The sequence below is a fragment of the Hippopotamus amphibius genome, chromosome 17, assembly GCF_030028045.1.
Source record: "Hippopotamus amphibius kiboko isolate mHipAmp2 chromosome 17, mHipAmp2.hap2, whole genome shotgun sequence".
Taxonomy (NCBI): domain Eukaryota; kingdom Metazoa; phylum Chordata; class Mammalia; order Artiodactyla; family Hippopotamidae; genus Hippopotamus; species Hippopotamus amphibius.
Window position 1 is genome coordinate 21,257,740 of NC_080202.1, and position 22,052 is coordinate 21,279,791.

A 22,052-nucleotide genomic window follows, 5' to 3' on the forward strand; every position below is an offset into this window, starting at 1 on the left:
TCTAAAGCTCATGTGAATAGAAGGAGGGAGGTGAGAGACTTAACAGAGAGAAACTTGAGTTCCAACTGTGGTCCTAAGTCCCCCGCCCCACCCTCTCCTATGAAATATTTGTCTTCCTTATTCAAAGTGGACAATCCGCACCTTGTATAGGCACAGGGAGGACGTGACTTTGGGCATCAAGTATTCATCACTTTTGCATGTTGCCCCATCTCTGCAGGGGCCAGGATGGAGACAGAGGTTTCCTACCACATGGCTAGTGGTAGGGATGCAGGGGTGACGGTAGCATTGAGGCCCATCTAGGAAACACGCATTCCCAACCCCAGGTAAAATGCAAGATATGTGACTAGGCAAGCTCTCTCTTTTGGGTTATCGAGCTCATGGAATTGATTAGAAGCAAAGATATCAGAAGCCTGCTGTCATTAGAAGGCTGTTGCTTGTGGGACTTCCCTGGCAGTCCAGTGGTTAGGACTCCATGCTCCCAAGGCAAGGGGCGTGGGTTTGATCCTTGGTTGGGGAACTAAGATCCTACATGCCACGCAGTGTGCCCTCCCCCCCCAAAAAAAGAAAGGCGTTGTTTGCCAAAGAAACCACATCACCACCCCCAAACAGCTGTTAGCTGGCCAACACCTACGGCAAACTCCAGGCTCCTAACTCACATGGTTAAGAAGTTGGCAGCTCCCAGAAAAGAGCCCCTCCCTGGCATACAGGTGTGTCCACGGAGGACAGTCTCCAGGGAGGTCAACTGGAGAGGCTGACCAGGCATCTCGGTCAAGTCTCGGACTCTGAAATGCCCTATATATTGGTTACCAGGGCAATTCCCATGCTCCCCGTTCCCCACAGGGCTCTTGATTCTGTTTACACCCGTCGTTCACAGCACTTGTACTGAGTGAGTATTGGGCATGTTTAAGCTTCTCATTTGCTTTTGGGTTGCTGGACCCTGAGAAACGGTTCAGCGTAACGAGAAGGTTTTGTTTTTCCCAAGATGCTAGAAGCCAATAGAGAAGAAATGATGACACCTTCACTGCGTCTTTGGGGACAAAGGCTGTTCCTCCCATTCTCCTGAAGGAATCTTCACACTTGTCACGGGTATGGGTGGTACTGGTATTAGGGGAATGGGGCCCTCTTAAAGGAAGGGGTTTATAAAATGTTTTCTGGGAGGAGCTCTGAGTGTGTGTGCCTGTTTGTTTGTCCCTTGTATTGTCTTCATTGTACAAAAGCCATTATGGCATCAAGACTGTTGAGCTCAGCTGAGCTCTGTTTTCTTTGTGTTAACTCAGAATCCCAACCAGAAAGTAGTTTTGAGGGAATGGCATGTCACCCACCAAAGGGTAGGGTAAAATGAGACTGGACGGGTGAGCAATACACGCTCATTGAAAAATATATCAAAAAGAAGTACAGAAAATGAAAACGAGGAAACCCCATTCCTTTAAAGAAAAAGGAATAAAAATCCCATTTCCTCTAAGAAACCATAGTTAGCTATTTGATATGTATCTTTCCAAATATTTGCTTTTGTAAATAAATATGTATATATGTTTTTTTTAATCAAAAGCAAAAATAATATCGTTCGAGACATACAGTTCTCTATCATACATGCAGAGGATATATGCATATACTAGATGTAAACACATACATTTTGCACCTAATATTATGAACACTTTCCATAGATATAGATGTGTGTTATCCTTTTTACTTAACCATAGAATATTCCATTGGTGGGCATCTCATTTCTCTTCTGATTTAATCTTCTGCTGGTTTAAATGGTTGTTTCCATTTGTGTGCTGTTTACAAACCATGCTGCAAAGAATACCTTTGTGTCTATATATTCCTGTCCTCTGGCAGTGTTGCTACAAAACAGATTCCTAGAAATGAAATCAGGGCCAATGGTATCTCGGTCCAATAGTACATGCATTTTAATGTTTGCTTTTCATAGTAGTGTTGTTCTGATGTGAGTGGCTTAAACGATCATTGCTTGTGATTGGAGTACAGGTGGATTGTATTTTGGGAAATAGCTTGATTACTGGCTAAGAGTGTAGTCTATAGTTACATCAAAATCTGGTTTTGGAACTCAGTTGTGCTGCTGTGTTAGTGGTCAAGTTGCTTAACCTCTCTGAGCCCCAGCCTCAGTTTACTCTTCTGTCAAATGAGAATATTAATAGTGCTTAAGCATACTATTTCATTGTGGGGATCAAATGAACACTGCAGGAAAAACACTCAGCCTGGAATAAGTCTCAAATATGTTAGTAATTGTTATTCAGAAAGTTAGATTTATCCTAAGTATGTACTACAAATACTCGTCTTAATGGTATCCATTCATGTACAGTATGATTTGATTTATAAGATATTCATTCAAGTTCTGGAAATGTAGCTCCAGTGTGTGAAAAAAATGCGCGACCTTAAAGTTGAGAGTTAAGTTTTATTAATGGACAACGCTGAGCACTTAAGTCTGGGACACAGCATCTCAGATAACTTGGAGAGACAGCTCTGAATAGGCAAGGTGGGAAGGCAGGATATGCAGGAGTTTTTGCAATAAACACCAGGTAGCAGGAACATTGAAAGATTACAGTTAAAGAAAACCAGATATGTCAGTTAAAGAATTTAGTGCTTTTGTATATTTGGGAAGATGCAGGAGCCTGGGCGCCCTGAAATCATTCCTTTGATATGCATCTCAGCTATCTGGGGCCAGTACCTTATGTTTTCTCATTCTGAGTCTCCTCAGGTCGGGGTGGCTGCAGCGGCTGATGGCTAGATGGTGGGCATCCTATTTCTGTCATGAGTTGCCTTGGGGCTCACCTTCAGGGTGGCTGTAATGTGAAGGTTTGATGGCTGCAACAGTCTTTGTTTACTGATACGGCAGGCAACATTTTTCATTCGCAAGTGTAAAGTAGAGCAGCTCTGTGGCAGCCCCCTTTCATCTCTCCCAATTCCCTCCATTTTCCATCTACTATTCTTTTTTTTTAAATTTTATTTATTTATTTATTATTTTTTTGGCAGTACACCAAGTTCAATCATCTGTTTTTATACACATGTCCCTGTATTCCCTCCCTTCCTCGACTCCCCCCCATCTTTCTATTCTTTAACCTACTAGTCCTTTCAACCAGTGATTCTTTTCTTTTAAATTAATTTTTTTAAAATTTATTTATTATTATTTCTTTTGGGGGTACACCAAGTTCAATCATCTGTTTTTATACACATATCCCCGTATTCCCTCCCTCCCTTGACTCCCCCCCCACCCTCCCCGTCCCAGTCCTCTAAGGCATCATCCATCATCGAGTTGAACTCCCTTTGTTATACAGCAACTTCCCACTGGCTATCTATTTTACAGTTGGTAGTATATATATGTCTGTGCTACTCTCTCACTTCATCTCAGCTTCCCCTTCACCCCCTGCCCCCCCCAAACCTCGAGTTCTCCAGTCCATTCTCTGCATCTGCGTCCTTATTCTTGTCTTGTCACTGAGCTCATCAGTACCATTTTTAGATTCCGTATATGTGAGTTAGCTACAATATTTGTCTTTCTCTTTCTGACTTACTTCACTCTGTATGACAGACTCTAGATCTATCCACCTCATTACATACAGCTCCATCTCATTCCTTTTTATAGCTGAGTAATATTCCATTGTATATATCTGCCACATCTTCTTTATCCATTCATTTGTTGATGGGCATTTCGGTTGCTTCCATGTCCTGGCTATTGTAAACAGTGCTGCAATAAACATTATGGTACATGTTTCTTTTGGGATTATGGTTTTCTTTGGGTATATGCCCAGTAGTGGGATTACTGGATCATTTAAATTAATTTTTTAAAAATTGGAGTATAGTTGATTCACAATGTTGTGTTAGTTTCTGCTGTACAGCACAGTGAATCAGTTATACATATACGTATATCCACTCTCTTCTAGACTCCATTCCAATATAGGTCATGACAGAGCACCAAATAGAGTTCCCTGTGCTGTACAGTAGGTTCTTATTAGTTATCCATTTTATATATAGTAGTGCGTAAATGTCAATCCCAATCTCCCAATTTATCCGCTCCCTTCCCCCTTGGCAACCATAAGTTTGTTTTCTACATCTGTGACTCAAATTCTGTTTTGTAAATAGGTTCATTTGTACCATTTTTTTAGATTCCACATATAAGCGATATCATAGGATATTTGTCTTTCAGAGAAAGTCAACCCGTGATTCTGGTTTGCCAGATAAACAAAACCAAACTCAATGCCAGTTTACTTTTCAAAAGAGCATCTTTATTATTTTGCTGGGCTGCACACAGCACTGACCAGAAACATCCAATACACAATTGTCAGTCTGATGGCATTGGTGCCATCTCTGCATAGAACAAGCTGGTGACAGTCACTCAATTGTCACCACAGTGCAAGTGAATGGGAAGGGGAAGGTCCGTGGAAAAAGTGTCTTGGGACCTCTTGGAGCAAACAATCCCAGACCCAGTGGGACATTGAAATTAAATTACAAAAATTAAATATTAATACTACATATAAATAAGTTGCAATTTAAGTTAGGAATGAGTCCCAGAGTGTGGCTGTTTGCAACAACTAGCACACAGGAGAGGTAGCTGTGGAGGTGACAGGGGCATTTCCAAGGCACAGACCCCTGCTGCCCAGTTGGGCCACTGAGGTCACTGGGTTCCTCAAAGCTTCCAGGCCACTCAGGCATTCAGCTCCAGGTCGGTGATGTATTCCTGGACCCAGTCCTCCCTGGGGTCAGCACAGACCTCCCGGCCTTTTTTAGTTTGGAAGCTGTGGAGAAGGACAAAAGGATTACACACTGAAGGAGCCAGCAGGGGAACCCTGGGCTCACCATGGCCCCTCCACCCCACTCTCTCTCCTGGGAAGCCCAGAGCCTGCCACTCCCTGGGGGACCCTCTGCCTATCTCAGTCCAGAGAGCTGCTCTACCTGACTCCGGGGGCCCCTCAGAGGATGCTGCTGCAGCCTCCTTCTTCCCCTCCCTCCCTCTGGGCTGGCCCAGCACCCCCTGACTCTGCATGCCTGGTCATGTCAGGTCACAGCTCAGAGACCTGGGTCCTGTGTACTTGATAGGCCCTGGAGGGCTGGGCTTTCCAGGATGGCTCTCCTGGCCTGTCTGCGCCCTTGGGTGCTGACCCCCACGCAACATCCCCCATCTCCCCAGAGGTGGGCAGGAAGACCGGCACTTACATGATGCTGGGTTTGGAGCATTGGCTGCTGGTCTCAAAATAGTCGGCTACGAATTTACGAGGAAGCTGCCGGGTGGTGTAGGAGAAGCAGCAGGCCGTTGGGGTGTCAGAACCATCTGTGGAGGAAGAGACAGAATGAGTCTGAGTCATAGTTCAGAAGAAAATGTGAGACCTGTGATCTCTGAGAGGATGAGAAAGACTTGGAGGGAGGGATACAGCCTGGCTCAGGGCTGGGAGATGGGTCACTGGAAGGCGCTGGGCATTTTTGCCTAGAAATATCCCTGTCTCTGTCCTTGTTTCTGTCTGCATCCTTCTTTCTTTTTGATTCTTCACTGTGGGCTTTCTCTTTCTCTATGTGATCCAGATATCCAAGCGGACTGTTCTTATCACATCTCCCTTTAGGAAATTGTTTCCGGTTCAAGAAGTCACACCCCAGCAAAAGAAAAACCTTGGACAGCTCTCATAAGACATCCAAGGGACAAACTCTTGTGGGGACCTAGGGTGAGTTAGTGGAAGGCTGACACCACCGGGTGGTAACCAGATTTGGATTCTGTCTCTTGTGAACTCATTTGTTTAGGTCCCTATTTTGCCATCTGTAAAATGGGACTGTAACTCCCCCACTCTGGCTCTAGATCTGAGGACCGCTTTATAAAGATAAAATTAAAAATCTGGAAGAGAAAGGCCAAGATGTTTCATAACCCTTTAAGGAGTTCTCTATTTTCTCTTGGGGGCTCTCAAGGCCAGGTAAAGATTGGCGTGGGGACCCCTGCAGCTACCACACAGACTCACATGGTGCCGAGAAGACCTGGTTGCAAAGGGCCATGGCGCAGAGGAGGACGGCGAGGGCAGCTGCAGGCACCTTCATGATGCTGAGCAGACGGAGTGTGGGCTTGAGTGTCCGCGGAGCTGAGGTAGGACTGGATGCTCGCTGCTGCCTGCGTCCCTCTGCAGTGAGAAGCCATCTCTCTGGCTCTTTATAGGCAGACTCGACGGATGGGGAAATGGAATCTGGGGGTGAGGAGGGAAATTCTTAAGCATAGCGGTGCTTTCACGCTGAGTGTTTCACAACTCAGGGTCCGTGGCAACCGCAGAGGCTCAGGATATCCAAGAATAGCTGCTCTCAGCTCTAAGTCTCAGCCCGCAACGCATGACTTGTTCTGGTTTCATGTGAGGAAATGGTTTCCTCTGTGAGCAGCAGGAGAGGGCTATTCTTGGCTGGTCCTTTCCCCTAATGAATTGTCCAGCCCTGACCTTCCCACAGAGCTGAAACTGCTGTGCTTCCTCAGCCCCTCTAACCTGCCTGAATAGGGTAGGCGGGATGCTGTCCCGAAGGGGCACAAACCTCCCTTGGATGCAAGGAACTGAATTAAGGAATCCCTGCTAGAGGACTAGGAAGCATGAAGTCATGTTTCTGTCATTTGTCCATTCATCAAATAGTCACCAAGTGACCGGGGCACTGGGTTAAACACTAGTTGAAAATCACAAAGAGATGTTAGATGTGGGTGTTAATATGTCAGGAGCCTAAAAATACTTATACCCACTAACCTAGAGATCACACATTTCTAGGAAAGAGTTCTGAAGAAACAAGCCCAAATATGGAGGCATCTTTGGACAGAAAGATGCTGACCCAGTATCATTTATGACTTTAAATAAGGAAACCTACATTTTCCTCTACCCGGGAATGATTAAGTTACGGTACATTTACCAGAATGTTTGTTATTAAGCCCTTAAACTAAATGAAGTAGCATAAATATAATCATAACATCAGTTGTCAAAAAGTAAGATAAAAATTGTACCAATTGTATAAGATGAAGAATTATACAAATATATATGTGTGTATATACACATATATGATAAATATTGTAACCATAAATATGTGTGTGTGTATACATATGGTCTAGGTCTAGGAAAAATGGAAAATATATGGTCTAGGCATGGAAAAAATAAAAAGCATAGGAAATAAATGTCCAGAGCATTATTGGTACTTATAGTTGTGTGACAGAAGAATGGGCAATTAATTTTGTTTTCCTCTTTTTCTGGCATTTTCTCATTTTTTTGGAGTTAGAATGTATTGCCTGCCTGGTCAGCCCACAAACTTATGAATACATTCTGTCTTAAAACATTTGCAACACCACTAGTTGGAAAGTAGGTTGCTGGCAATTGTTTAATTTGGAAGAATTTTCAGATAAGTATACTAAAGTTTCTTTCTAATGGCCTCTGCTAAAATGAAGCCTTGATGGCCATTTCTCTGAACTATTTTGAGAAACCTGTAAGATATTTACATAAGTAATGTCAAATTCAGAGCACTGTTCCTTTCCTATTCTTTTCAACTCATAATTTCAGTGGTGTGAAAGTCTACTTTCTTAGCCAGACATATTTTCTTTTCCATCCTTTATTATTTTATGGTTACAGAATTAGTGGGCATGAATCACATTGTACATTGAGAAGTAGGTTTAGTTCTTTCTAATGATCTTTTAAAAATGTTATTGAAGTGTAGTTGATTTACAATATTGCGTTAATTTCTGCTGTACAGCAAAGTGACTCAGTTATACACACACACACACATATTTCATTATGGTTCATCTTTTCGAATGCTTTTTATCCTCTAGATACCCCAGTCTAATAGGAGCAGGTAGAGTACAGATAGGTAACCACAGCACTTAGCAGAAAGTGCTGACTCTTCGGAGAAAAATAAATGGGAAGCTCAGAACGTGAGGAGGAGGGAGTCATGGTTTCCCTTGGGAGGACAGGGAAGGGCGTCACAGAAGGGATGGAATTTTGATTGGGTCTTGAAAGAGAAACGGGATTGGAACATATGTGTGGCAGTAGCTAGCTGGCTTGGTGGGCTGATGCAGTCACAGGTGTGACATTGCTGGGTCAGAGGAAGCAGAGAGTCCTTCAGAGCAGCTGCGGAGTGGAGGAGCAAATATGGATGAGGAAGCTGAATTAGAGCCAAACCAAGAGGGCTTTAAACTCCCCCCAGAAGGAGTTGGAACAATGGAGGAAATAAGACGTAAGCAAAGTGAGACCACGCCTTAGGAATTCTGTCCTTCCTGTGTCCGTAGCGTTACTTCTCTTAAAACACACGGGCTGTGTTTGGGTCTCATCCCTGTGATTGCAGATGCTGGTTCTGAGGGGGTGAAGTAAAGGCAACGGCAGGTTTCACTGGGGCTGTAGCATCCAGCTGTCTTCCTTTGTTACTGTCAATTCCAAAAAAAGGAGTCTATCACTTGCTTCACTGGAAACTCTAGGTCACACACAATGCCTCCTCCTCACACGCACCCCCTGCTTCCCAGCCCTCTGTTGACACCCTGAGTGACATTCCCTCCTTTACTTCTTGGGGGGAACCCCCTTCATACTCGTGATTCCGTTTCTGAGAGCGGACGTCTCTCAGTTGAGGAGGGCGAGAAGGAGGAAATGGAAACTGCTGAATCAATCATGTTTCTGATAATGGAGCTCTACCATTACAACACTTTCTGCATTGTGAGATAATTAACTCTCTATGCAATTGTCTCTTCAAAAATTTAGACCGTGCCCTATTGATTTTATTTATTTTTTATTTATTTTAAAGTTTTTATTGGGGTGTAGTTGGTTTACAATGTTGTGTTCATTTCTGGTGTACAGCAAAGTGATTCAGTTATATATATTCTTTCATATTCTTTTCCATTAATATGTTATAATTCCCTATGCTATAAGTGTGTCCTTGTTATTTCATATATAGTAGCTTGTATCTGCTAATCCCAAACTCCTAACTTATCCCTCCCACCCCCCACCCCCCACTGGGGGGCCTTTCCCCTTTGGTAACCATAAGTTTGTTTTCTATGTCTGTGAGTCTGTTTCTGTTTTGTAAATAAGTTCATTTTTTATCATATTTTCGATTCCACATCTAAGTGATATCATACAGTATTTGTCTTTCTCTGTCTGACTTACTTCACTTCGTATGACAATCTCTAGGTCCATCTATGTTGCTGCAAATGGCATTATTTCATTTTTATGGCTGAATAGTATTCCATTATATATATATATACCACATCTTCTTTATCCATTCATATGTCAACGGACATTTAGGTTGCTTTCATGTCCTGGCGATTGTAAATAGTGCTGCTATGAACATTGGGTACGTATATCTTTTTGAATTAGAGTTTTGTCTTTTCTGGATATATGCCCAGGAGTGGGATCACTGGATCACATGGTAACTCTATTTTTCGTTATTTGAGGACCCTCCATACTGTTTTCCATAGTGGCTGTGCCAATTTACATTCCAGCCAACAGTGTAAGAGGGTTCCCTTTTCTCCATACTCTCTCCATTATTTATTCTTTGTAGATATTTTAATGATGGCTATTCTGACCAGCGTGAGGTGATACTTCATTGTAGTTTTGATTTGCATTTTTCTAATAATTAGTGATGTCGAGCATCTTTTCATGTGCCTATTGCATGTCCTGTTGATTTTAAACCAAATTCATACCATGTCTTAGTGGATTTAAATCAAATTCTAACACATGATGATTATAACATGGTTAATTTCCTGACATAGTCTCTATTTCTTATAATTTTGTACTTTTTGAAATAGGTGATTTATTGAATATAAAATTCTATCTTAATGATATTTCTAAATTTTTCATATCAACCCTAAAACTGGAAAATAGCTCTTTGTTATATATGTTTTTATTTGAATCAGAAAATAACAAAGTTCTATGCAAAGTATGTGCTTCATATGCACATATTGAATGAATAATGTAAGGAAGCCTTAGGATGGTTGAGTTGGAAGGGTCTCAGAAGTTTCCTAGGAGGTAAATTGATGTTCCCAGGTAAAATGACTTGCCTAGGATCAGAGAGATGGAATTAGTCAGTTTTACATTTCAGTGTCTGCATTACTCAACAATGTATCTCCAATAACAACCACAATTCATTAATAAGTATTTGGTGAATGAATGATTCATTGATTTGACTAATAGTACATATTATGCCCAAAATCTCACTATGGAGGTGAAATGCGAATATAATATAAAGGATCAGAAAGGCCACGGTGTCAAGGTCTTGATCTTTGGGGACCACCCAAGATCTCCTAGGCGGTGATGACAGAAAGTAGCCAACAGTCAACAAGGTGGATCCTTCAGCATGGAGGGGCTTGATTTGAGTCCTAGCTTTCTGGCTCATTCCCGCCTCTTAGAGGCCCCATCTCAGTCCAGCAGAACGTCCCAGCCATGAGGACAGGGAATCCTGGCTGAATCATTCCGGTTCTGCAACACCTCTGCCTGGTCCTGCTCTGCTCACCTCCACGTTGCTTCCTGTGCCCGGGCCCTGATGGGTGGGTCTCCTTCCTGTTTCCAGCCCCACAGCTCTACGTCCCTAGGCGTCAACCTCAGCTCTCTCCCTTTGGCAGCAGTGGCTCCATGAATGGACTCATTGATAGTGGCACCCTTGTTTGGCCCAGCCTTGGCCTCCTGTTTTTCAGCTGTGGTCCACAGAGTCAGGCTGCAGCTGGCTTGGCCCCGCCTTTCATGTGGGCAGAGACAGTGTTCTGGGGGCCCCTTTCTAACATCCTAGAGAGACAGTATCTCACTGATGCAGCCCCTTCTTTCTGCAGCCAGGCCTTTTCCTATCTTGAGTTCTTCTTGTCTTTCTCCTCTGGCCACATTTTGTGTATGCGTGTGTGTGTGTGTGTGTGCGTGTGTGTGTGTACCTGTGCCCGTGCACGCTCAGATCAGGGCATACATCTTGGTACTGGATTAGATCCTTCCACCTGTCCCCCTCCTCCTCCTTCTGTAACTCAGTAAAAAGCATCCCCTCTCACCAAGCTTCCAAGCCAGAAACCTGGGAGTCACCCTTGACTCCTCCCTCCCCCTCATCTCCTCCATCTATTCAACCACTGACCCTGTTGTATGATTGAAATTAAGTGTATCTACTTCTCACCTTTCCCATTGCCACGGTCTTAGGCAGGCCCTCATCAGTTCTTATCATGACAGCTGTAAGAGTGTCCTGTCAATTGTTTTTTCCTCCAGTTTTGGCTTCACTTCAATCTGTCCATCACAAGGCTTTTGAAGTGGTTTGGTTCAAATCAGTCTCTCTCTCTCTCTCTCTCAAACCCTTCAGTCTACCTTGTTTTCAGCATGAAATGGAAGCTTCCCCTTTGTGACCTGACCTCTGTCTCCTGCTTTCGCCTCGTCTCTTGCCACCTTCAGACTTCCTGGAAACAAAGACTCAGCTCCCTGAACTACACATGATTCCTTAAAAGTGCAGGTCTCTGCTCTGCTCTTTACGAATGAAGTGTCACTTAGCAAAGCACAATTTGCCCTTCTTGTAGATCACAGGGCAGAGTGCAGTCCTATAAGCACACGTATATCCCATGGCAGCTACAGAAATCAGTATTTAGAACAAACAAAGGAAACAAGTATTTTAAAAATATTTTTTACTTGGCTGCACAGGGTCTTAGTTGTAGTACTCAGGGTCTTCGTTGCCACGTGTGTGATCTTTATTTGCGGCATGTGGGCTCTTAGTTGTGACATGTGGGATCTAGTTCCCTGGCCAGGGATCGAACCCAGTCCCTCCACCCCACCCCCTTCCACTGGGAGCATGGAATCTTAACCACTGGACCACTAGGGAAGTCCCAGAAAACCACTGTTTAATTCCCTTAATTTTTTAAGGGAAAGAGAGAAATCTATGGATTGCACTGTTCAAAGGCATGCAAAACGCAACACTGAAAGGCATTTTGCATCATAATAACAAAACTTTGGCTGTTAAGCTTTTAACATAAATTTATGAAAAGCACACTTCCCTTTTCTGCTTTATTTACCCGCTGGAGCAATACCTCCTTGGTGTCATTTCCAAATCTTTCATGTATGAGCTGTGTGTTCTTCTGTGAGTTACTTACCTCTCTGTGCTTTAGTTTCCTCATGTGTGAAAGGGGGTAATAACAGTACCTACCTCAGAGGACTGCTGTGAGGATGAAATAAATTAATGTCTATAAAGGCTTAGAACATGACTGGCTCATAGAAAGTGCTATGTGTTAGTTACTATTATCATTAGAACGGAAATATTTAAAATAATTTTTTACATATTTTATTTTATTTTTAAGAACTTTGATTGAGATACAATTTAAGAACTTTTATTGAGATATCATTATAAAAACCTGGTTCTTTGAGAAGATAAATTAAATCGATAAATCTCTAGCAAGACTCATTAAGAAAAAGAGGGAGAGGACTCAAATCAATAAAATTAGAAAGGAAACAGGAGAAGTTACAACAGACACTGCAGAAATAAAAAGCACCATAAGAGACTACTACAAGCAACTATATGCCAATAAAATGGACAACATGGATGAAATGGACAGATTCTTAGAAGGGTATAACCTTCTAAGACTGAATCAGGAAGACATAGAATATATGAACAGACCAATCACAAGTAATGAAATTGAAACTGTGATTAAAAATCTCCCAACAAACAAAAGTCCAGGACCAGATGGATTCACAGGTGAATTTTATCAAACATTTAGAGAAGAGATAACACCCATCCTTCTCAAACTCTTCCAAAACATTTCAGAGGAAGGAACCCTCCCAAACTCATTTTATGAGGCCACCATCACCCTGATACCAAAACCAGATAAAGATACTACCAAAAAAGAAAACTACAGACCAATATCACTGATGAATTTAGATGCAAAAATCCTCAACAAAATACTAGCCAACCGAATCCAACAACACATTATAAGGATCATACACCATGATCAAGTGGGGTTTATCCCTGGAATGCGAGGATTCTTCAATATGCTCAAATCAATCAATGTGATACACCATATAAACAAATTGAAGGATAAAAACCACATGATCATCTCAATAGATGCAGAAAAAGCTTTTGACAAAATTCAACACCGATTTATGACAAAAGCTCTCCAGAAGATGTGCTTAGAGGGAACCTACCTCAACATAATACAGGCCATATACAACAAACCCACAGCAAACATCATTCTCAATGGTGAAAAACTGGAAGCATTCCCTCTAAGATCAGGAACAAGACAAGGATGTCCACTCTCACCACTACTATTCAACATAGTTTTGGAAGTCCTAGCCACAGCAATCAGAGAAGAAAAAGAAATCAAAGGAATCCAAATTGGAAAAGAAGAAGTAAAACTGTCACTCTTCACAGATGACATGATATTATACATAGAAAATCCTAAAGATGCCACCAGAAAACTACTTGAGCTAATCAATGAATTTGGTAAAGTTGCAGGATACAAAATTAACACACAGAAATCTCTTGCATTTCTATACATTAACAATGAAAGATCAGAAAGAGAAATTCCCATTCACCATTGCAACAAAAAGAATAAAATACCTAGGAATAAACCTAACCAAGGAGGTAAAAGACCTGTACTCAGAAAACTATAAGACACTAATGAAAGAAATCAAAGACGATACAAACAGATGGAGGGACATACCATGTTCCTGGATTGGGAGAATCAACATTGTGAAAATGACTATACTACCCAAAGCAATTTACAGATTCACTGCAATCCCGATCAAATTACCAATGGCATTTTTCACAGAATGAGACCAAGAAATTTTACGATTTGTATGGAAACGCAAAAGACCCCAAATAGCCAAAACAATCTTGAAAAGGATAGACGGAGTTGGTGGAATCAGGCTTCCTGACTTCAGGGTATACTACAAGGCTACGGTGATCAAGACAGTATGGTACTGGCACAAAAACAGAAATATAGATCAATGGAACAGAATAGAAAGCCCAGAGATAAACTATGGTCAACTAATCTATGACAAAGGAGGCAAGGATATACAATGGAGAAAAGGCAGCCTCTTCAATAAATGGTGCTGGGAAAACTGTACAGGTACATGTAAAAGAATGAGTTTAGGACACTCCCTAACACCATACACAAAAATAAACTCCAAATGGATTAAAGACCCTAATGTAAGACCAGACACTATAAAACTGCTAGAGGAAAACATAGGAAAAACACTCTTTGAAGTAAATAACAGCAAGATCTTTTTTGATCCATCCCCTAGAGTAATGGAAATAAAAACAAAAAATAAATAAGTGGGACCTAATGAAACTTCAAAGCTTCTGCACAGCAAAGGAAACTATAAGCAAGACGAAAAGACAACCCTCAGAATGGGAGAAAATATTTGCAAACAAATCAACGAAGAACTAATCTCCAAAATATATAAACAGTTCATCCAGCTCAATATCAAAAAAACAAGCAACCCAATCAAACAATGGGCAGAAGACCTAAATAGGCATTTCTCCAAAGACGACTTACGGATGGCCAAGAGGCACATGAAAAGCTGCTCAACATCACTAATTATTAGAAAAATGCAAATCAAGACTACAATGAGGTATCACCTCACACCAGTTGGAATGGGCATCATCAGAAAATCTACAAACAGTAGATGCTGGAGAGGGTGCAGAGAAAAGGGAATGCTCTTGCACTGTTGGTGGGAATGTAAATTGATACAGCCATTGTGGAGAACAATATGGAGGTTCCTTGCAAAACTAAAAATAGAACTACCATATGACCCAGCAATCCCACTGCTGGGCATATACCCAGAGAACACCATCATTCAAAAAGACACATGCACTCCCATGTTCACTGCAGCACTATTTACAATAGCCAGGACATGGAAGCAACCTAAATGTCCATCAACAGATGAATGGCTAAAAAAGATGTGGTACATATATATAATGGAATATTACTCAGCTGTAAAAAGCAAGGAAACTGGGACAATTCTAGAGACATGGATGGACTTGGAGACTATCATACAGAGTGAAGTGAGTCAGAAAGAGAAAAACAAATACCATATATTAACACATATATGCGGACTATAGAAAAATGGTACAAATCAACCGGTTTGCAAGGCGGAAATAGAGAGACAGATGTAGAGAACAAACATATGGACACCAAGTGGGGAAAGTGGGTTGGGGAGGGTTGGGGGGGATGAACTGGGAGATTGGAATACCAAATTGTACGCTCTAAATACATGCAGTTTATTGAATGTTAACTGTATCTCAATAAAAGTTCTTAAAAAAAAAAAGAACATGACTGGCTCATAGTAAGTGCTATGTGTTAGTTACTATTACCATTATAATGGAAATATTTCAAATAATCTATTTTACATATTTTATTTTATTTTTAAGAACTTTTATTCAGATACAACTCACATACAATAAACTGCATATATTTAAAGTGTACACTTTGATTTTTTTTTCTTTGATATTAGTAATGTATATGTGGAAATCCCAATCTACCAATTCATCCCACTTGGTGTTCTTATGTTTGTCTACATGTTTGTCTCTATTTCTGCCTTGCAAACCAGTTGATTTGTACCATTTTTCTATATTCTGCATTATTTTTTATACTTTAAAAAGCATGGGTCTCTTATTCTTTGCCTGAGTGACTCCACCCTCACATTCTTTTCCTGGTTAATTATTCTTTAAGTCTTAGCTCAATTTACAATAGAGAAAAGTTAGGACAACCTGAAGGGCCAAGTAGCAGAATGGTTAAATATAAATTTTGGCATAAAATTTTGGTGTATCCACACACTGAAACATCATGCATGCTAATTTTGAGTAACTTTTTATTTTTTAATGACATGGGAGGATACACAGTAACAATAATAAGATATACTGGCTTCAGAAAGGCTTTTAAGTAACAATAATAAAATACAAAACCATGTACAGAATGCTGGGTAATTTTTGTTTTCTAATTTATGCCTTCCTCTATTTTCTAAATTTTGTATAGCAACCACGTATATTCCCTGTAAAAGAAAGCAAAGTAATATAAATTTTTGCAAAATCGGGCATCATCTTTTTTGGAGGCCTTTCTTGACACTTTACCATCACCTTCCAAAGCATGTGTGCCCAGTGCCTGTCACATAGTAGGTCCTCAATAGACTTTTACTAAATTATTTTCTTCTCTTTCTGGATATTCCCTGCGACCAACCTGGAAAGAACGTCAAACAGCTATGAATGTGCTATTTGAAGGGAGAATAATGCTTCCTAAGGAATACTTCACGTTTTTTGAACCCACCATGTACTGGCGAGGCTTTAACCTTTTCTCCGGAAGTTAACATACCCTGAAGTCACTGCCTTCCGCCTTTGACGTCTGAAGAGCAGGCTGTGGCCGGCAATGAAGGCACATTTCCACTTCAGGAAGGGTGGGCATCACTGATGAGCGGCTTCAATCAGCTCACTGTCCTACGGACTCCATCCTGAACCCGGCACTTCGGATAATTGTGTACTTATTTCTTCCATCTGCAATCCAGTTTCTGCTCCCATTCTCCCCAAGGGATGTGGCTACCATATTGGCAAGACTAAAGGAGTCACCTCTTCTTAGTTTATTGTCTTGGCAGAACGACCATATATTCTAGCTCAGCTTGGCTTTGCAGTCTCAACATTCACTCACAAGGAATTCTCTAGTTCCGGGCGCTGCAGCTCCTAGTGGCTTGCGCTCTTGGTCCCGACACCCAGTGGCCTCCCCTACACTTGCCTCTCAGTGCTCTCCTTCCACGAAAGCACAGAAAGTTGGGATTGACCACCTCTGCTTCCTGCCCCTCAGCAGCTTTGTAATCGCTTCTGAGAGTCTGGTACCTTCAGAGACTTCCCACGTGTAAGAGAGGGTCACACCTGTCAAAGAAGTCTGGTCATCTCTGGACCAGGAGTTGGAAGAAATTGGGTCTTGACACATGTCCTGTGTAACCTTAATCAAGTTTTTTATCTTTTCTAGGTCTTGCTTCCTAATCTGAGCCATGGCAAAACAGATTGGGATCAGATAAAACCATAGACGTGGATATGCAGAGGGAAATCAAAGGTCCTAGGACTTTTGTAAGGTTGTGTTACTGCTGTGGCCAGTGGTCCTGCTTTCAGCCTGGGGAGGCTGGGAGGACAGAATGATGAAACAGATGTGAACATTCCCAAGATGGAGTTTCGAGCACAGTGGCCGTCAAAGGCGTGGGAAGGGAAACCTCTCATCAGCACGAGTGAGAGGAAGCAGAGGGCTTCCCTGCTCGGGAGTGAGGGGGCGGCCCACAGTATGCACGTGGGGCTCCTTGGAACCATGGTTCACTCTGGTTGCCACTTCCCATATCCCTGAGCTGGAGGCAGCTGAGTCCTAAAATAGTATCCTTTACCATAAAACCCTGGGGCATGTGGGCTGAGGGAGGGGGAGGAGGAGAGTTACTACCCATCAAGGCTGAGGAATCACACTGTGGATAGAGTGTCATCTGTACTTCCTTTGGCTAAATGGACTTCCCATCCTGAGTCCATGTTACCTATCACAGCCCCTCCCATTAAAACTGGTAGTTTGGGCTGCCTCTGGACACTTATTAACACCTACTGCATACACAAGGGATAAGCATAACCCAGTTTCTGCATCAAGGAGCCCCCTTTCTAGCAGAGGAGACAACCAAGTAGCCAGATGTGTTAAAGGTGATGTGATGGACGTAGCACAGAGGGAGGTGCAGAATTCAGTTGGAAGAGAGGTCAGGGAAGGTTCTCTAGAGGAGATGAGCACTGCTGTGCTTGTGTATTCGAGAGACATTTTTTATCATTCTCTATCAACTCTTACTTAGAAGTGGCCTCCATATGTAAATCTTGGAGGCCACTGATTTAGCTAAACATTCTGACACAAACCTTTGTACTCTCCACGTGAAATCTGGCTGAGGTGAACACGGCATTATTGTCAAGAGCTTCATGAATAAAAGAGCTTTACCTGCATGAGCCAAAGCCCAAATCAAGGCTGGGAGGCAAACATCAACAGTGAAAACTCCTTGTGTGGCCAATCGCCCACTCTCAACTGCCATCCTTCTTCTCGTGTATCTTCATAAGAGGTACGTTCTTCCATGGCTTGAGGATCAGCGCTCCCCACTCATTTAGATGGAAGTCTCCACGTCAAGGGCTCTTCCTCAGCGCACAGAGGACTTAGCCTTGACTTGGAACTATTCATTCACAGCCAAGGGATGGTTTTCTCCAATGTTTGGGCTCTTGGAGATTTTTTTTCTACCTCTGACGTGACACACACCTTATTCCATCTCACGAGATAGTTGTTTCTGGCATTGTCAGCACCATCACTAGACTGAGGACTCTTTGAGGGCAGGAATGGGGCTTCATTCGGCATTGTCTGCCCTGACATAGGGCGGGGGGCTCCTACATTGGGTTGAATGGAAATGCCACGGATACCAAAGTCTATGTAGATTCTGGGTACCACAAGATACATGCTCCTTCCCTTGAAGCAAGGTTCTTGGTGCATGAAGATGAACTCCATCAACCAGGAGAGACCATGGGAGATACTGGCGTAGGTGACATCAGAGATCATAGAAGGTTAGAGTTGGGGATGGGGGTCTTGGTGAAGATCAGAACATTTGAAGCAAGACTCACAGAAAGAAAAGAGTGAGAACCGAAAGGATAAAGTTTGTGCGCATGTGTAGGTGGTGCAGGCAGGGAGAGGGGAGAGTGATGATGTAGCATGACATGGTACTGCACTTAGTGATACTGAAATGCTCGGAGATGCTGCCCTGACCCCTTCTATCCTACATCTACAGCACCCAGGAGGCCTGGCTCCCTCTTTTCCCACTCCTCCTCTTCAAAGCAGAGGCAAGTAGCAGTGTGTGGCTGGGGGTGAGCAGGTGGGTCAGAATGGTTGAGCTGAAGGTGGGTAGACATCCTGAGCCCATCATCCTAGCAGTCCTCACTTGCCCCGCTTCATGCACTACTGTATTCCTGGCCTTTGGAAGCTTCACGTGGTCACCTTCAGGCCCACCGCAACTACCTTCACATAAAGGCAGGGCTTTACAAGAACACAAGGAATTCCGTGTGGATGGCTGGGAAGTACCCACATGCTTAGATTACACACGTTATCTGTAACATAGGTGAATTCATTGTCATGTATATCAAACTCCATTTTTACACTGGAGGCACATGCTTTATCTGGGTCTTCTAAACTTGATCCTTCCTGCTTTCTTTCTCCTTTTCTGTTATTGGCCCAAGGGAGCACACTGAAATCTTGATTTCTTTTGTATTCCCATCTTGTTCCAGGGCAGACGGACCCAGACTGCTTTCCTGCATCCAGTCCTGATACGAGGGGTCTTTGTGTGCATGGAGCCTAGGAGGCCAGCACTTTCTCTCTGGTCATGTTCTCTATGTGTTCTGGAGGTGACAGGGTAGAAAGAAAATGGATTTTAGAGTCAGATGAATCTCAGTGCAAATCTTGGCACTGCCGCGTAACAGCTGCGTGGCCCTGAGATTATCACTGAACTCTGTTCTGCTGTCTGATCCTCATTGCCTCATGGGAGTAATCGCACTCTTGCTCCGGGTTATGGTAGGGTTAGATGGTGTGTGTGTGTGTGTGTGTGTGTGTGTAGGGCAGCTTGCCCAGTGCCTGTCACATAGTATATATTTGCTAGGTAGCAGCTCTACTTCTGCTGGGGCCTTCTGCACATTCCATGCTGGACTCTTTCTTTATGCCCAAGGAAATACACAGGGCACTGAAGTCACTCTGCCTAGGAGAAGGAGGCCCGCAATGGGACATGGAATCCTGGCTTTCTCTTCCTTGTTGGGGCCAGGCCTGTAGCCACCCTGGAAAGTTTGACATGCAGTCTCTAGCTTCTGGAGGTGCTAACCACTCAGAGTCGGATGGTTCTCATCTACAAGCCCCTTCTAGCAGGTGTGAAGGTTTCATCTTTCCTGTTGGGCTTGCAATTCTCCCCCAAGTCTCAGTCACTGTCTTTGGTGTACCACTTCCCTCTGGGGTTCAGCCCACTTCTTCTCTCCTGCACCTCCCTCCGCTTTCCTCCGTGATGACACTGCTGGGGAAGAGAAAGCTGTGCAGAGGTCCTCCCAGTCAGCGAGCTTCAGTTTCCTTATTGGTACCGTGACATCATCTGTACCCTGGAAATTCCACTCGCCCTTCTGTGCCCTCACCTCCGCTCCGCGCCTCGGAGTTCCTATAAGGAGGGGCTCCCAACTCAGTATCAGCACAGAGCACAGAAGGGTTCTGAAGCTTCTGCAGTCTAAGCTCCGGGCACGTCTCTCCTCCACCAAGACCATGAAGCTGTGTGTGACTGTCCTCTCCCTCCTCATGCTCGTGGCTGCTTTCTGCTCTCCGGCACTCTCAGCACCAAGTAAGTCCACTCTTCCAGCTGCCACCAAGTCAGGTATGTAGGCAGTGCTGACTTTTCGAGTTGGGGCTGGTCTAACACTAGCATCTGGGGTTGGGGCAAAAGGGAGCCGGAAAGATGTCTAAGTGGCCAGCTGTTAAATGTGGAGTCTGGTAGACGCTCGGTAATGTTCCAGATCCTGTTTTCTTAAGAAGCAGCACCTCCTAGACTGGTTTAAGCAAGCCCCTGTCTCTCTCTGTGCCTTGGTTTCCCCATCTGGAAAATGAAGAGAGTGAGACATGTGCTCTGAGACCCAATCCGGCCTCAAGCTTCTAGAATTCTTTCACGGTCTTCTCCTAGGATGCTCTATTCAGAAGAAGACTCCTACTCAGCATGGGCGGGATTGGAGACAAGGGACCATATTAGGGGATCTGGTAGATCCACAGGGACGCCCAGTGAATATCTATGGCTGGAAGCCCAAATGAATAGCTCCGTGTAGAGCTTCTGTCTCACCTCGGCCTTTCTTTCCAGTGGGCTCAGACCCTCCCACCGCCTGCTGCTTCTCTTACACCCTGCGGAAGCTTCCTCGCAACTTTGTGATCGATTATTACGAGACCAGCAGCCTCTGCTCCCAGCCAGCCGTGGTGTGAGTATCAACTCTGGGGCCTTTCTGGGAGGCAAGGGTGAGGGCAGGATTAGAAAAGGGGGCCCCTTGGGCGGTGGCGGGGAGATTAAGCAGTAGGGAGGCAGGTGTCAGGGCTGAAGGCCTCCCTGAGAGCAGTGAGGAAGAGGTCACAAGTCACCTGTTGAGCCCCAGAGGGCTGTGTGGAAGCTAAAGGAGGGGAAGGTGCTTTCCGGGGAGGAGGTTAGCCAGAGGCCAGGAAAACAGGGAAAGTCGAGAAGATGACAGCAGATGAGGGCTGCTGTCTTAAACCATGCTTAGAAAACACGTGGAAACGTCTTCGCTAGGGGCAGCTGGGAAGGAACGGGGAGATATGGCAACAATGACTGCAAAACTCATTGGTGCCTAATCTGGGCAACCCAGGGGGCCGCAGCTAAACACAGGGAGGACGTTAGAAGGAATCAGGCCCTGGCAGCATCCCAGAAAGGGTCTGCTCACCCACGAGGTTGCCCCACATGAGCCATGGTTAAGGACGGGCAGATGCCCACCACGGGCAAGATGCCATGGGATTCCAACCTGTCCACTCCTTTGTTCCACAGATTCCAAACCAAAAAGGGCAGGCAGGTCTGCGCCAACCCCAGTGATCCCTGGGTGCAGGAGTACATGGATGACCTCGAACTGAACTGAGCTGCTCTGAGCCCGGGGCAGGTGTTCTGCGGGAAAAGTCATCTGAGCCTGATGCTTCTCAACGAGACGCACCCTCTCTACGCTCACGACTCCTCTCAGTAGTCCCTGTTTCTTCTCTTAATTTAATCTTCATTACGTACTGTGTTATTATTGTATTTGGTGGTGTTTCCCAGTATTTACGTTTGTTTTGCCAAAGGACACATGTCCCCCATGGGGATGGTCCACCATCACCGTTCCTCTGCTATTGCAGATGCGTGGATAATGCAATTGATTCCAAGTGTTTTTCATAATAAAACTTTCAAAAAATGCAGACAGTTTCTATGTGTTTTAATTTGCTTTGTGATACGGGGAATTGCCTGGTATTATGAATAGGGACAAACTACAGTTTCCAAACACAATAAGAATGAGCAATTACTGAGTCTTTCGTATGGGCTCAAATGTCTAAAGATACAAACGTCACTTACACTTTTCGCAAA

The 22,052-nt window shown here is 43.7% G+C and overlaps 2 protein-coding genes across 2 annotated transcripts; one reads left to right on the forward strand and one right to left on the reverse strand.

The window, feature by feature from the left end:
• Positions 1–4,657: 4,657 nt before the first annotated feature.
• LOC130840380 (C-C motif chemokine 3) lies at positions 4,658–6,030 on the reverse strand. The gene is made up of 3 exons (XM_057715832.1): positions 5,955–6,030; positions 5,167–5,281; positions 4,658–4,748 (listed from the first exon to the last, which is right to left on the reverse strand). The coding sequence occupies exons 1-3, from the start codon at positions 6,028–6,030 to the stop codon at positions 4,658–4,660; spliced, it is 282 nt and encodes a 93-aa protein (XP_057571815.1).
• A 14,105-nt stretch (positions 6,031–20,135) lies between these two features.
• Positions 20,136–21,779, forward strand: LOC130840364 (C-C motif chemokine 4). Its single transcript, XM_057715798.1, has 3 exons — positions 20,136–20,291; positions 20,799–20,913; positions 21,489–21,779. The coding sequence occupies exons 1-3, from the start codon at positions 20,216–20,218 to the stop codon at positions 21,574–21,576; spliced, it is 279 nt and encodes a 92-aa protein (XP_057571781.1). The 5' UTR covers positions 20,136–20,215; the 3' UTR covers positions 21,577–21,779.
• The last annotated feature ends 273 nt before the right edge of the window (positions 21,780–22,052 follow it).